General features: G+C 41.0%; 1 protein-coding gene across 2 annotated transcripts in view; it reads left to right on the top strand.

Moving 5' to 3' along the window:
* Positions 1–7,981: 7,981 nt before the first annotated feature.
* The window catches only part of disp3 (dispatched RND transporter family member 3), a 58,537-nt gene continuing 50,039 nt past the window's right edge, over positions 7,982–16,479 (top strand). For both annotated transcript variants that reach the window (XM_060930688.1, XM_060930686.1), the window contains exons 1-5: positions 7,982–9,017; positions 9,257–9,476; positions 11,046–11,182; positions 12,676–12,810; positions 16,114–16,274. In XM_060930688.1, the coding sequence (XP_060786671.1) occupies positions 8,018–9,017; positions 9,257–9,476; positions 11,046–11,182; positions 12,676–12,810; positions 16,114–16,274 (1,653 nt within the window). In that variant the 5' untranslated portion in view covers positions 7,982–8,017. The remainder of the gene's footprint in view (positions 9,018–9,256; positions 9,477–11,045; positions 11,183–12,675; positions 12,811–16,113; positions 16,275–16,479) is intronic.

Raw genomic sequence — 16,479 nt, 5'->3', positions numbered from 1 at the left:
CCCTTTAACTTTTCCAGCCTCTTATTGCCCCTGTCCCAACTTTTTTGAGATGTGTTGCTGTCATGAAATTTCAAATGAGCCTATATTTAGCATGAAATTTCAAAATGTCTCACTTTCGACATTTGATATGTTGTCTATGTTCTACTGTGAATACAATATCAGTTTTTGAGATTTGTAAATTATTGCATTCCGTTTTTATTTACAATTTGTACTTTGTCCCAACTTTTTTGGAATCGGGGTTGTAATAAATATCGGCGGTCAGTGAGCACCTCGGTGTGATCAGCTGTTCGTTTAGCGACAGAATGATGGAACTGTCAGTGCACGCTCAAAGGTAAACCTGTAGATGGCAGCAATGCAACACTGTGGATGCCAGCTGCCGTAAAACCCAAAACAAGAAGATGATAAACCTGCGCATGCGCACACGGACTTCCTCTGTCTGCTTGACTGTGCGAAGTGAGTGATTTCATGCACATTATTTGCTTTAATCCCCTCAAATTAAATGACTTCCCAGCCACAAAATGGCCTGGGTTTTTTTTTTTTTTACCAAATTTCAGAGGGAACTAAATGTCACCGATTTTATGAAATCGAAAGGCCGTCTAACTTTAATGTCCCTGCGCCATAAGCACAGATGCTTGTTCACAACATTTTGTGTATTTGCTAATCATATGCTAAAACACTCAACCCTGTTAGCAAGGACACACTGAAAAACATGAGATTGTTTTTTTTTTTTTTGCCTGAGATTGGTTCACACGTTTTTATTAGATTCAGTGTTAAAAAATTATACAAATGTGATGCAAAATAAGCCTACTTTTAAGCAATGCAAGGTCTAAACAGTACTGCAGTTATGAAATCACCCTCCTACAGACACCAAAGTCTTCACAAGCACTTTACAGAACTAAACACTAAACCCTTAGTTATTTCATTACTAATTTAACATACGTGACTGACAGCAGCCTGCAAGGCAGGAGGTAAGTGACTACCCTGACAAAGTCTGGTCTCAGGCTACAATAAGATGCCTGGAAGGCATAAAGATGGGAATCAGGCTCCGCAATCTGAGTGAAAGCATCTGAGCTGTCAAAACAGAAATAGGACATGTGACAGCAGCATTGTAAAACTCAAGGTGCCTCTATCCATATTGAATATTTAAGCAAGGTGATCATTGCTGGGACTAAAACAGCAGGGTTTAATATTCCCTCCCATCTTCCTATGATAATTCCTTTGTTTCTCGCTTCTTTTTTTTTTTCCTTCACTACCTTCATTTGTGAATCAAGTCTGGTGATGTCCTGAGAAGCGTTATCATCGAATACGTCAGGGTGACTGATGAACATTTCCAAATAGGTTTGCTAATGTACACTTATCGCTGGCGTGTGAGTGCTTTATACCGATATGTTGAGAGATGACTTCTAGAGTGTTCTGGAGCTCGGAAATTTGTCCCAGAATGCTTATTAGTGTCTCTATAGCCCACTGGCATGCCACCAGAGTTTCTTTAACACTTAAATCAAACATCGATCCTCCAGCAGGCCAGACTAAGAGGTGAAATATACCAACTCTGTGCAGGGAAGAGATACAGGGATTAAGATACAGGGCTATCTATACACAGATGTCTCCCCTGAGCATAGAGCGACCATTTTTCATTGAGAACACTTGGGGATACCCTCCACTGAAAGGGAATGTGTGAATGGCCTTGGATTCCTTACCCCTTATAATTCGACCCATTTTAAATTGTGTGGAGCTATGCAAAAATCCTTTTTTTCCACAATGTACTTGTACTTATATTAAAAGTATATAGTAAGTGCCATATAATGTCATCAATTTGCAAACTATCTGACATCAATTGGACATTATATTATTGGACATAGTCGTTGGCTGTCCATCGCTAGCAATGATGACTGCTTCATTAGGATGCACAGAAACACAGATGGGCCACAAGGCCCGCACCAGAGCAACAGAGTCACCCGCAGCGTCAGCACAAATGGCCCAGCCGAGCCGCCATGGAATGTGTGGCCTCGTGAGCTTTCGCATACTATTCTCCTCTCTTAATGAAGCACCTTGCACAGTAAGGTAAGACAATCGATGTCGTGCCCCCATCATATTGTCTCTCTGGACCTCCAGACCTGATGCCAAGTGGTGCACAAAAGTGCCACAGACCTGACGGGTATGGAAGTTGCCCCGCAGTGACAACTGACTTGCCGAGTGATGCCATCCGTTGGCCATTTGAGTGGCTCTTCCGCATGCCATCTGGTGGTGGGCCACTGACCCTGTTGGGTTCATCTGCCACATTGCACCGAAAAGCGCCCTGCCGCCAGCGCCTTATTGGTGATGTACTATTTAACCCATAGCTGGAACCCAGGCAGGTGCTACCACTCTGGGTCAGAACGGATCTGGGAGCAATGGTGATTAAGGGGTAATTCCACTTTCCCCAATACTCAAGTCCTCCCAGACCTGAGACTCACCACCAGTTGCAGTTTAAAGTCATACCCAGGACTAAACACTGGACATAAAACCTTATTGGAAGAATGGTATATCATACACTGCCCAAGTACTCATTCTTGACCATGCAATTGGCAAGCTATTTTTAAAACATAAATGAGACATATGTACTACCTCAAAAAAGTCAAAATCCTTTGTGTGCCAGCACCTGGTGTGCCCAGGCAATCTCCCACCAAGTACTAACCAGGTTAAGGCACACTAGTTGGCGCCGATATCCATTTCTATAGCCTTTCAGCCTTTCACTTATTACATAGCTAGGGTTATAGTGGGGGGCTGGTCCTCTGGTAACCGCAAGAATTTGACTCCCTACTCACATCTGTATTGAGGAGTGCCTCACCAGATGGCAGTAGGTACCATTTTTATCATGGTCTTTGGTATCACCTGAGAAGAACTATTCGTGATCTCCTGGTCAAGAAGCAGACATGCTAACCACTCATCCAACTCGCTGGTCATGTACTACCTACAGGGACTAAGATCAGCTTGGTACATTTCATAATGTAGGCCAAATGCACAAAGGGTTACCGAAGGATGTTTTGGATGTTTCTAAAAGAAAAAAAAACTGTTGTATGGTTCTAGGTAAATAGTTAAAGGGTTTTGTGTGAGGGACAAATCAAAGAACCTTTAGCACCTCTAATAGCTGTAATAGCCAGCTGTAATTCAAATAACAGGTTTATAATAATAATGCAGATGTTGTAATAACTTAGAAACACTGACATAATTCTATTGATTTCTATAAGGGCGGCACAGTGGTGTAGTTGTTAGCACTGTCGCCTCACAGCAAGAAGGTCCTGGGTTCGAGCCCAGCGGCCGACGAGGTCCTTTCTGTGTGGAGTTGGCATGTTCTCCCCGTGTCTGCGTGGGTTTCCTCCAGGTGCTCCGGTTTCCCCCCACAGTCCAAAGACATGCAGGTTAGGTTAACTGGTGGCTCTAAATTGACCGTAGGTGTGAGTGTGAATGGTTGTCTGTGTCTATGTGTCAGCCCTGCGATGACCTGGCAACTTGTCCAGGGTGTACCCCGCCTTTCGCCCGTAGTCAGCTGGGATAGGCTCCAGCTTGCCTGCGACCCTGTAGAACAGGACAAAGCGGCTACAGATAATGAGATGAGATTTTTATGTAGCATTTTAGGAAGGAGACTCCAGTGTCCTGTAACAGTTAGAAGTAAAGCTGTAACTAACCCAAAACAGGAAAGTCTTCCAGGCAGAGGTAGCATTTGTTGATAACATGACAAATTGTGGCTTTTTTTTGTCTTATTAACTTCAAGAGAGAGCGAAAATCGAAAGCTGGTGAGGTAACGATAGGAACCTAGTTGTTTTGCAAATGTTCCACAACATTAAACATAACTACTGTTATTTTTTAAATAGTATATTGTTGTTGTTTAATACATAAGAAAAATAGCCTCAATGAGGCTGTAGCTCATACTGGCCACTGTTGTTGTGTGCGAGTTTGAAATCTGATCAATCCTGTGGGAGGAGTAGCGAGATTTTTGTGAAATTGCATATGACCCCGTGTAGCTGCATCCATGGCAGGTGGCACCACCTGGTGAACAATTCTTGTTGGAATGTGCCTTTAGTGCCTTCTGGGTGAGTTTCAGTGAAAACGTCCCAGCAGTTTACCAACAGTAGTGTTTGGTGTGATGAGTCACCCAAAAATTTCAGATGCCCATAAAATCGTAAATATGACAGGTGATGCAACCATCTTGACAACTTTTATACATAGTCCGGGAGCCAAAGGCCCAAATTTGGCTGAACCTGGCTTCGTCGGTTAAAGTTTTTTTTTTTGCTGTTTGTTGTTGTCCAAGGTCTACTCATTAAGATAAGAGAGGGTGCCCGGTGATATCCCTTGGGCAATTCCGGATATTGGCCCTTTATTGTTGGATGTGCTGCAGTCATAGCCTAAATTCTGACATTTTGACATTCTTCACTTTATGTTCACCAAAGTCTATATATCATACTTATTTTTGTGTTTGTTAACATAATAGGATGAGTTTAAGGCCTGGGGGTGGGGTTCCAGCCATGGTTGGGGGTGTGGCCATGCAATTGGGGGTGGGGCTTATACCAAAAAGCCCTTTATTACTCTATTACTTTGGTTGTTAATGCGAGCCTTAAATTATTAGGCATACACTCCATTGTCATCCTTGTGTTTACTTCTGCAGGGGCATATGAGGGACACAATTAGCTAATTCAAGCCAACTTGTGTAGCTATCTTGCTAACTCTGTCAATCACACTGCCCCCAAAAGATCACAGCACGCATAAGCTAAGCAAAGAAACTATTTGACTGTAATCATGAAAGAGCAGTGACATGTACTCACTGCTCACCAGTGAACTAGACCCATAGTTTCACAACACTGGCTAGCACACCCAACTCTCACCTAGTAAATGCTAGTCACTGATTTTTTAAAGCTAATACATTAAGCTAATAGATTGCTTATTTTAACGATATTGACTGTTGAAATAGTAATGTCCCTGGTTCCCTAGTAAAATTCAGGGCATTGTCCCCGATTATCATCTCAAAAGTCTGTTAACCTTACCCTCACCCCCACTCCAAACCACACTGCTTGTGGACTGAGAGTCATGTGCACTAGCCAGTCCACTGACTAGCACGACTTTTAAAACGTTGGGCAGTAAGGTTTCCTTAAGCTAATACATTAAGCTAATAGATTGCTTATTTTTACGATATTGACTGTTGAAATAGTAATGTTCCTGGTTCCCTAGTAAAATTCAGGGCATTGTCCCCGATTCACCCCCACTCCAAACCACACTGCTCTTCCACTGACTAGCACGACTTTTAAAACGTTGGGGAGTAAGGTTTACTTAACATTCTCCTCTGTACTAGCTGGCATCCAGTACATAAGCATATTTTTACAGACACTAAGCAATGGCAAAGGGTTTAGAGGGTTTTTTTTTTTCATCTGAACTCTTAGTTCTTTCCTTAAATAGTTTTTGTGTTTTGTGTGTGTTTGCATACTGTATGTAATTATTTTACATAATTATTGCTCATTAGTGTGTGTGCATGTGTATGTGTGTGCGTGTGCATGCATGCATGCACGTACATGCTTTATGTACTGTAGTTCTTGTATCAAAATTGTTAATTTTGCAAATTTATGAAAGGGTCAATTACACGTTTGACTAATTTGAATGACAGTAAAGCGTGAATACTGTACAGCCAATTTGGTTAATTGAAAATCAGTATCTTTTGCTATTCTTGTGTGCGCATGCTGTATATGCCATTTTGCATGCTTGATATATTGCATACTGTAGTTTTGCATAGTGGATCACTGGTGTGAGTGTATATGCATGCTGTATATAGTTATATTGCATGCTGTATATAGTTCTTTTACATAGTGGATCACTGGTGTGAATGTATATGCATGCTGTATATATTTCTATTTCATGCTGTATATACAGTAGTTCTTTTACATAGTGGATCACTGGTGTGAGTGTATGCATGCTGTATATAGTTCTATTGCATGCTGTAGTTCTTTTACATAGTGGATCACTGGTGTGAGTGTATACATGCTGTATATAGTTCTTTTACATAGTGGATCACTGGTGTGAGTGTATACATGCTGTATATAGTTCGTTTACATAGTGGATCATTGGTGTGAGTGTATGCATGCTGTATATAGTTCTTTTACATAGTTATTGGTCATTAGTGTGTGTGTGTGTGCATGCTGTATATAGTTCTTTTGCATGCTGTATAGTTCTTACATAGATATTGATCATTATTTTGTATTAACTGTAGAGTTTATGTAATACTTGTATAAAAATCGCTAATTTGGAAAAGTTATGAAAGGGTTAATTAATCCACATTTGATGTATTTGAATGACAAATATAGAGAAAAATGTGAACACCTGTCAGATACAGCCAACTTGGTGCATTTAATATCAGTATTTACACTGATATTATTTTTTTTTGTATTTTCTTCCATTATTTGGCCATATAGGGCATTAAAGGGTTAATATATTAAATTGCCCAAGGGATATCACCGGGCACCCTCTTAAATCTTGAAGAGCTACCTCAAATCTATAAGATAAAGCAAAAAAAATAACTTTAACCAAAAATTCCGGGTCCGACCCCATGGCTCCCGGACTAACACACCAACCTGGGGAACATTCCATAGGAGTTTGATCAAAATCTGATCACTCCTATAGGAGGATTAGCGATTTTCGTGAAATTGCACGTGACCCCTCTGCAGCCTCATCCATGGCAGGTGGCACCACCTGGTGAACAACTCTTGTTGGTATCTGTCTTTAGAGTCTTCTGAGTGAGTTTCAGTGAAAATGTCCCAGCAGTTTACGAATAGTAGTGTTTTAATGTGACGAGTCACCCAAAAATTTCAGACATCCATAAAATCATAAATATGGCAGGTGGCACCACCATCTTGACAACTATTATGCACACCCACCTGGGGAACATTGTAAGTGAGTTGGATTGAAATCTGATCAATCCTGTAGGAGGAGTAGCGATTTTTGTAAATTGTGGACGGACGACGATGACAGACGGATGACACGTGATCGCATAAGCTCATCCGGCCTGGCCTACAGCCGGATGAGCTAAAAAATTTTGTCTATTGGCAAATTTCTGAGGTATAAGAAGAATAAAACACTTCAGGAGGTGATGTTATAGGAAAATTGCTATTCAGGGTGGGAACAGTAATTGCACTTCATGTCAGACCACATCACACCACCCCACTGTTTATTATTTACCTATAACAGTAAGCCATTCCTTACACACCTGACATCACCTCAAGGATCTATTTACATCAATATGTCTATTATCTATATTTCTGATAAATGAGATGAGGATGCGATATTTGAGATATTTAATTAAAATATATTTTTAGATTAAGTTTTTGAGTAGAATTCAATCAAACAGCATATCTTGAAATTAAAATGTATATATACATCTTCTATATATTATTAGGATCCCTTGTCATCCAAAGTACAGAACAGTGTTGATGCGCTTTCATTTTCACCAAGCGAGAATGTAACTACACAATAATGAAATTTGTCATAGCAAGTGAAAAGTTTCAGGTTTCACTTCCAACTGTGCCCAGTCAGTGATTTGTTCCCTTGCAGATAAACACATGGCAATCATCCTTTGCTGGTGAGAAAGCTTTCACAGCTCTTCTGATAAGTGAGAGGGGCTATGAGGGAGGGAAATTTATCATCACACATACACGTGCTCTTTGTCTGGCATCCTAAGCCAAAGGCTCAACCCAGTCTGGGCCTACGTGTTGCCCCTGGAGACCTGGTTTCACACTTTCCTCTAACACTCGTCTCCTTTTTCTTTTCCCCCTTTCCTCAGGATTCAAAGTCCAGAGGCTGTGCTCCAGCAACCCAGTGAAAGACAGAATTAACGACCGTGTCCTTGTCTTCAAGAGCAGTCGTTAACGAATAACCTGGCACTCTCTAGAGACTGCTTTGTAATTCAGACTTGTTTTATCTCAATTCACTGTATGTGGAGATAACAGACGGGTGCACCAGGCCAGAAGTGATATAACTGCCTGTTTGTCTCTGTAATACCATGGATTCAGAGGATGAACCCTTGTTGCTCCAGGCTATGTGGGACTTTAGTGAGTATGAGGAACAAGATGAGGAAGAAGAAAAGGAGGCTTGCAACGAAGGGGTTGATGTGATCAGGGGAGAACCAGGCTGTCGAGGGTTGTGGTGGGTGGTAGGATGGATTTACACTCGGCCCTGGGCCAGTGGAGTGGTTCTTACTGTAGGTTTCCTACTTCCCTTAAGTCTTTCTGCCTACATGTTTGTCTATTGCGAGCCCCTGGACATTGATCTCTCCTACAGTGCCTTTGAAGTAAGGAGCCATTCATCTGCAGAGCGTTTTGATGCACTCACTATTGCACTGAAAAGCCAGTTAGGATCTTGGGATAGACACCGGCGTGATGCGGAAGTGTTCGATTTTGACTCGAATGCCCTTAGGGATTTCCTGTTGTTGAAATTAAACAAACAAGAGAAACAGCCAGTGGTGGCCAATCAGACACAACTATCTGAGGTTTTAAGAAAGAGGCAGGGTAAATTTGACAGAGCACAAAAGCAAGGAGACAGAATAAACACTAAAATAGCGCAAATGATGAAAATATTGGATGGTGAGGAACAAGAGGGGAAAATGAAACAAATTAGAACTGGGATGGAATCTAACAGAACACAAATGAATGAGGAGGACTCCAGCTCAGTCCTTGTCAGAAAGCCAAGATTCGCAGGTTATTCCTACCTTCAGACCCAGGCTCTCTGGAGGATGGAGCTGGTGTTTGTGGCTCAGGGTGACAAGGACAACAACATCTTCACCCCGGAGCGTCTTCACACCATCCACCATGTGGAGCGACTCCTCATGCAACATCCACAATTCCAGCAGTTTTGCTGGAAGCCTTTGGAAGTGTTGAGGGACCTTCCTTTGGGACCTTCATACTGCTCACCACCTAGCTCCCTCCTCTCCTACCTCTTCCCCAGTGAGCGAGGAGGGAAGATCTACTTTGACGGCATGGGCTCGGACCTGGCAGATATACAAGGTGAGTCATTTATCACAGCCAAGTCAAACTACACTGACTTTTACTAGTTGTAATTGCAATTATACTCTTCTGATTGGTAGACCAGAAGCTTAACCACTGAGTCACCATGGTGCCATAAAAACTATAATATAGCAACATCTAACACCATTCAACTTGATATTATATCCATATCATGTACAACTATTAACCCAAATCTAGCAAAAATATGGAACTTGCTCAGATTCCTCCTTGTTGGCCAGGTGCTTTGAGACTGGCAATCACCCACCCGCAGTTTTATTGGTATGTCGATGAGACACTCACTCCGGACAGCCTTCATTCCTCCCTCCTCCGCAGCGAGATCCATTTTGGAGCACCACTGCCTTCCTTCTACTCTCTACAAGACCGGCCCCTGGAGCAGAGACGAAGATTCAGGGACTTTGTGGTCCAGTATGCTGATATTCTGGCTCAGCAGTCCACCAGGTTAGATACAGATTACCATCAAATTGGATAACTGAATGTGCTAGGAGGAAGTTTCTAAAAAAAATAATAATAATTTGTCCATGAGGTATCCAAGTATCTCCAAGGTTTGGATCAATTATGTGATTTTTTTTAAATTATGCAACATGTACACTGAAGTCCAAGTTTATTCCCAATCTATTAACTGGTACCTTGGTGTATTTATTCTAGAGTGGAGTCTAAAAATGTCCAGGATTTCACTTTTTCATGGTTACCAAACTTGAAGCTTCAGTGTCCAAGAGACTCTTGATCAATTCTAAGCTTCTCCACCAAATTGTGAGCATCAGCTTCTAGTATTACTGCAATACTGAGAATCTTGTTATTATTTGTTGGCTTATTAATCCAACATGAGACTTAATTAAAAGGTTAACAAGATTAGTATTCTTCCAGTTTGGTCTTTACTTCTACAAAGTGACTTTATGACTGTATATTGAAACAAAGGCCCTAGACTTTGAATTTCACATTATTTTCTTGACAACTTTGATATCATTTTTGAACAAATGACCCTGTAGATAATAAAACAACATAACTGTCTTGATCAAAACTAATTATTCCTTTAAGCTGGGCTTAGTGTGCTGAGATGTAATTAAGATAATCCATATTACATCCCTCTGAACACCCATACCAAGAGATATTTTTGTTCCCTATTTCTAAGTACTCTGCATAATGCGGAGCTGCCATCATTTCTAACAAGAAAATCTTAACAGGAGGACAGAATTTTACCACAGAAACCCGAGTGTATTTCAGTGGCCCCAAGCCAACAGCATAAATGATAAGCAGCACGTTCTACCAAGAGCTTTTTACCAACTAGAGATCACAGCCCTAGTCTCTTGTTTTCTAATGGGTTGTAAAATCGAGCTTCACAAATTCACAAAGTCTACAGAGTGCGCCTTGATAAAGTTGGCATCAAGCAAAAGTAATTGTGAGCGCATCCTTCACATCCTGTGTCCTTTCCCCTTCAACGAATCCTGTGTCCTTTCCCCTTCAGTGAATTGTCTTTTCTGCCAGGAGAGTTTTTTTTTTTCATGTTTGGCATGAGTGCTATTTTATCTGAGAAAGCAGAAAAGCATCTTTTTCAGTTGTCTCACATATCACCATAGCGAGAAATCAAAAACCATGAATGCTAAGGCTACAACATTGATTTTGGCACCTTTGCATAATTCTCCTTGACTCCCAAACCTTCTTCATCTTGCTAGTCCAATCCTTTGTCTCTCTGTCATTCTCCCTGCTGTTCTTTTCACTACTCTCTTCATCTCTTTCTCAGCAAGGCAAAGGTGCTGTATCAGGGTCCACAAGATTATTCCTTAAAATAGGCTTAGCATACACAGTAATCTAAAAGCTAATTCCACATTCTTCTATTAAACCACCCACGCTGAGCAATCTTTTCTTTTCCCGTCCATGTTAATATCGCTTTCCTCTTTCTTTTATGCCCTTTCGGATCTTGTCCATGGTCAATTTGCTCTCGGCTGATTTTTCTTCCCCACATATCTCCTCCCTGCTGTCCTTTTACTTCTCTCTCCATCTCTTTCACAGCAAAGTGAAGGTGCTCTATGGGGGTACAGAACTTTTTGACGATGAGGTCAGAAGGACATTCCACAGCGACATGTTGCTGGCGTTATTCAGTGGGGCCTGTATAGCAGTCTTGGTCTATATCCTCACTTCTTTCTCATGTAAGGTTTGCATGCAAGTTTTCCGTTCGATGAAAGCAGTTCTACATTGGGGTTATTTATGAAATTATTTCTCTCAGCAGCAGTGGTTTGCAATCATGAAGCAGGAATATTAAATTGTCCAACTTTGGGTATATTTCTACTATTTTTTTTATTATTCCATATGAACGTGATAGCAATAAAATGCGGGCTGTAACTCCTGTGATGTAGGTGAAACCACTTGTCATTTTTCAACTAGGATAAAAGAGCACACAGTGACTGATAAAAAACTCCCACGTTTTTAAACATCTTTCCAAGTTTTCTATATGTAAAAATCAGTATACGCCTGCTTGCTTCACTATCTTAGTAGATTCTGCTAAAACATCCTTTGAACTCAAACTCAAAGAGGCTTTTTATACTAAACAGATTAATCCTGAATTGAATAAACAAGTTCAACACCTTAACACTTTCCTCACCTTATGATTTATCTTAATTGGTTAATTAACAGTTATTCCACGAAATCGAGTCGTACATGAGCTGATAGCTGATGAGGCGTGTAGCACCGAGTTGGCTAGAAGCCATGTACGACGAGATTGAGTGGAATAACTGTTTTATTCTATCCACATTCACTGGATTTTGAGAAACAGAGCATTTTATTTTTATTTTTTGCAAATTCAGTAAATAAAAACTTTACACAAAACGTCCGACAAAATCATTTGTAAACAAACCGGCAAAATGACAGTAGCAATTTGTGAAACGTGCTATAATAAAAAATGTTGAAAAATTAAAATAAATAAAAAAGATATGTTCTGATCATCAAATACTTTCTCCATATTTTGTTGCTTTTTAATTTTCTGGGGTTTTGTTTTCGAGTGGAGTTTTTATTTCATCCTTGGTTGGTTCAGCAGCACGCTCTGCCATTTTGTTTTTCTCTACTCACGGTATATGAGCTGATAGCCTAGTAGTAGAGTAGCCAATCAGTGTGTGTGATTGCTCATATCCAGTGAATGTGGATAGAATAACTGGTGTTGTAATCGGTTGATTGGTTCATGGTGTGTGTGTGTCATGTGCTGCAAGACTAGTCATTCCTCATTAAACTGAAGATTGCATAAGATAGGCTGGAACATGCCTTTAAAAAGTTTTCATTTTTTAAAATGTCTATTATTATTATTATTATTATTATACTCTGTTTAGGTCAACATGCTTTAGTTTCTAGCATAATATCAACCCTAAACTTTGCATTTTTCTGGGTTAACTTGGTAAAATGGTATTAGAGCATCATATACTGTAACGTTCTCAAAAGTTCTTAGAGCGCAAGCCATGAAAATAAAAACCTCCTAAATGTTCATTAAACCAAACCAACAATGTATTACCACTGAGAATGATTAGATTTGTTATGGTGCAGCAAAATTTACTTTTAGTCATTTAGACACGGTGACTTTCTTACACCTAAACTTCGGTAAGACAAATTCAGCTAACTAACCTGAATCTCTTCCACTCTTCTTCTTTGTATGTAGTGTTTCTGACATTCTTTGGCTTGGCTAGTATTGGCCTGAGCTGCCTGGTGGCTCTGTTCCTCTATCATGTGGTGTTCAGGGTGAAGTACCTGGGCATTCTCAATGGCGTGGCAGCCTTCATAATCATTGGAATTGGTAGGTGCTCACTGACGAAATCTTTCCATTGTGAGATTATTTCAAAATTCTCTGTTTGCTAAGGACGACCTATGCCTATTCCATGAATTAAAACTATTTAAAAATATTTTTTAGAAAGGGTGGACAAATCAAATGCCCACAGATTTCACCAAAACGAAAAATAAAACAACTCCTTTTTGACTTTCACAAAACAAGGTTTTCCTTTGGTGTGTATGTGTAAAGTTATTGGACTTTATATCAGTTTCATTGCACCTCAAAGCTATAGTGTATGCTTCTGAATCCCACCACCTGCTGCACTACTCACATTTACAAGACAGCAGTTTAATGCCTGGTGCAAAGCTGGCATATAACTATATACAGTGGGGCAAAAAAAGTATTTAGTCATCCACCAATTGTGCAAGTTCTCCCACTTAAAAAGATGAGAGAGGCCTGTAATTTTCATCATAGGTATACCTCAACTATGAGAGACAAAATGGGGGGAAAGAATCCAGGAAATATCACATTGTAGGATTTTTAATGAATTAATTGGTAAATTCTTCAGTAAAATAAGTATTTGGTCACCTCCAAACAAGCAAGATTTCTGGCTCTCACAGACCTGTAACTACTTCTTTAAGAGGCTCCTCTGTCCTCCACTCGTTACCTGTATTAATGGCACCTGTTTGAACTCGTTATCAGTATAAAAGCCACCTGTCCACAACCTCAAACAGTCACACCCCAAACTCCACTATGGCCAAGACCAAAGAGCTGTCAAAGGACACCAGAAACAAAATTGTAGACCTGCACCAGGCTGGGAAGACTGAATCTGCAATAGGTAAGCAGCTTGGTGTGAAGAAATCAACTGTGGGAGCAATTATTAGAAAATGGAAGACATACAAGACCACTGATAATCTCCCTCGATCTGGGGCTCCACGCAAGATCTCACCCCATGGGGTCAAAATGATCACAAGAATGGTGAGCAAAAATCCCAGAACCACACGGGGGGACCTAGTGAATGACCTGCAGAGAGCTGGGACCAAAGTAACAAAGGCTACCATCAGTAACACACTACGCCGCCAGGGACTCAAATCTTGCAGTGCCAGACGTGTCCCCCTGCTTAAGCCAGTACATGTCCAGGCCCGTCTGAAGTTTGCTAGAGAGCATTTGGATGATCCAGAAGAGGATTGGGAGAATGTCATATGGTCAGATGAAACCAAAATAGAACTTTTTGGTAAAAACTCAACTTGTCGTGTTCGGAGGAGAAAGAATGCTGAGTTGCATCCAAAGAACACCATACCTACTGTGAAGCATGGGGGTGGAAACATCATGCTTTGGGGCTGTTTTTCTGCAAAGGGACCAGGACGACTGATCCGTGTAAAGGAAAGAATGAATGGAGCCATGTATCGTGAGATTTTGAGTGAAAACCTCCTTCCATCAGCAAGGGCATTGAAGATGAAACGTGGCTGGGTCTTTCAGCATGACAATGATCCCAAACACACCGCCCGGGCAACGAAGGAGTGGCTTCGTAAGAAGCATTTCAAGGTCCTGGAGTGGCCTAGCCAGTCTCCAGATCTCAACCCCATAGAAAATCTTTGGAGGGAGTTGAAAGTCCGTGTTGCCCAGCGACAGCCCCAAAACATCACTGCTCTAGAGGAGATCTGCATGGAGGAATGGGCCAAAATACCAGCAACAGTGTGTGAAAACCTTGTGAAGACTTACAGAAAACGTTTGACTTCTGTCATTGCCAACAAAGGGTATATAACAAAGTATTGAGATGAACTTTTGTTATTGACCAAATACTTATTTTCCACCATAATTTGCAAATAAATTCTTTAAAAATCAGGCAGTGAGATTTTCTGGATTTTTTTTTTCTCATTTTGTCTCTCATAGTTGAAGTGTACCTATGATGGAAATTACAGGCCTCTCTCATCTTTTTAAGTGGGAGAACTTGCACAATTGGTGACTGACTAAATACTTTTTTGCCGCACTGTAGCTGGCACAATATACAGCCACTTCACCATGGACAGAAAATGAAGATGCTAGCCAGTTTCGAATAATTAACAGTTATTCCACGAAATCGAGTCATATATGAGCTGGTAGCTGACGAGGTGCGTAGCACCGAGTCAGCTATAAGCCATCTACGACGAGAGTGAGTGAAACAGAGCATTTTTATTTTTTGCAAATTCGATAAATAAAAACTTGAAATAAAAAATGTCTGACAAAATCATTTCTGCTTAGAATGTAAACAAATGGGCGAAATTACAGTAGCAATTTGTGAAAAATGCTATAATAATAATTTTGAAAACTTAAAAAAAAAAGATGCATTCTGACCATCAAATACTTTCATTCCATATTTTGTTGCTTTTCTTGTTTTTTGGGGGGTTTTGTTTTTGAGTAGTTTTTATTTCATCCTCAACTGGGTCAGCAACACACTCCGCCATTTTGTTTTTCTCTACTCACGGTATATGTGCAGATATCCTCATAGTACAGAAGCCAATCAGAGCGTGCGATTGCTCATATCCACTGAATGTGGTGGTGGAGTGGTTAGCATGGTGGTGTAGTGGTTAGCACTGTCGCCTCACAGCAAGAAGGTCCTGGGTTCAAGCCCAGCAGCTGGCAAGGGAGTTTGCATGTTCTCTCCGTGTCCGCGTGGGTTTCCTCCGGGTGCTCCGGTTTCCCCCACAGTCCAAAGACATGCAGGTTAGGTTAACTGGTGACTCTAAATTGACCGTAGGTGTGAATGTGAGTGGGAATGGTTGTTTGTCTCTATGTGTCAGCCCTGTGATGACCTGGCGACTTGTCCAGGGTGTACCCCGCCTCTCGCCCGTAGTCAGCTGGGATATGCTCCAGCTTGCCTGCGACCCTGTAGAACAGGATAAGCAGCTTCAGATAATGGATGGATGGACTTGTTGAGCCATTGAACAAGGACTCTTACTGGCTTCTAGAGTCAAGGAAGCTTTATGGAAGCTTTTTATCCTGTTAAAAAGTCTGTCTTCCACCATCACGTTGTTAGGATTCAGCCAGCCATATTGAACTGATAAATCATAATTGTGGGATTTGACCACTGAACCACTGCTACGATTAAATTCTTTTTTTTTAACGGCTCAGCAAAAACAGCTCTTTTTTCAGAAGATTGTCCAATTCCTCTTCTGATAGCAGGGTAGCTTGGGGAAATTCCCAATTCACAGTCTGCCATTGACAGTAAGCCTCTATTAGAGAAAAGCTCTGTGAGGCACATGGAGCCGTCTTTGAATGGCTAGAACGTCTGTGCTTCTTGAACCCATTTCATTAAGGGAAAATCCTTTCTTTCTCTATTTCTCTTTCTAGGTGTGGATGATGTGTTTGTGTTCATCAGTACGTTCAGGCAGGCAGCTCATGTTGTCGGAGCTGAGCAGCGCATGATCCACACGGTGAAGACAGCAAGTCGCGCCACCTTCCTCACCTCCTTCACTACGGCAGCTGCCTATGCAGCCAATGCCTTCTCCCAGGTACTGATACAACAGCATGAGCAAAATGGAACAAACATCAGCTTCACTACTGACTGGATCATTTCCTTTGTGTCGTTCCAAGTTACAGCATCAAATCAATAGTTATTCATCTTAAACCTTCGAAGTCTATGACTATTTTTGATACCTTGCTTTAATAGTTAAATAAAATAGCCAATTTCAAATGGTTCATGATGGGGTTTTTCCC

The sequence above is a fragment of the Neoarius graeffei genome, chromosome 10 (genome assembly GCF_027579695.1).
Source record: "Neoarius graeffei isolate fNeoGra1 chromosome 10, fNeoGra1.pri, whole genome shotgun sequence".
NCBI lineage: Eukaryota > Metazoa > Chordata > Actinopteri > Siluriformes > Ariidae > Neoarius > Neoarius graeffei.
This window is presented reverse-complemented; position numbering and strand designations above follow the sequence as displayed.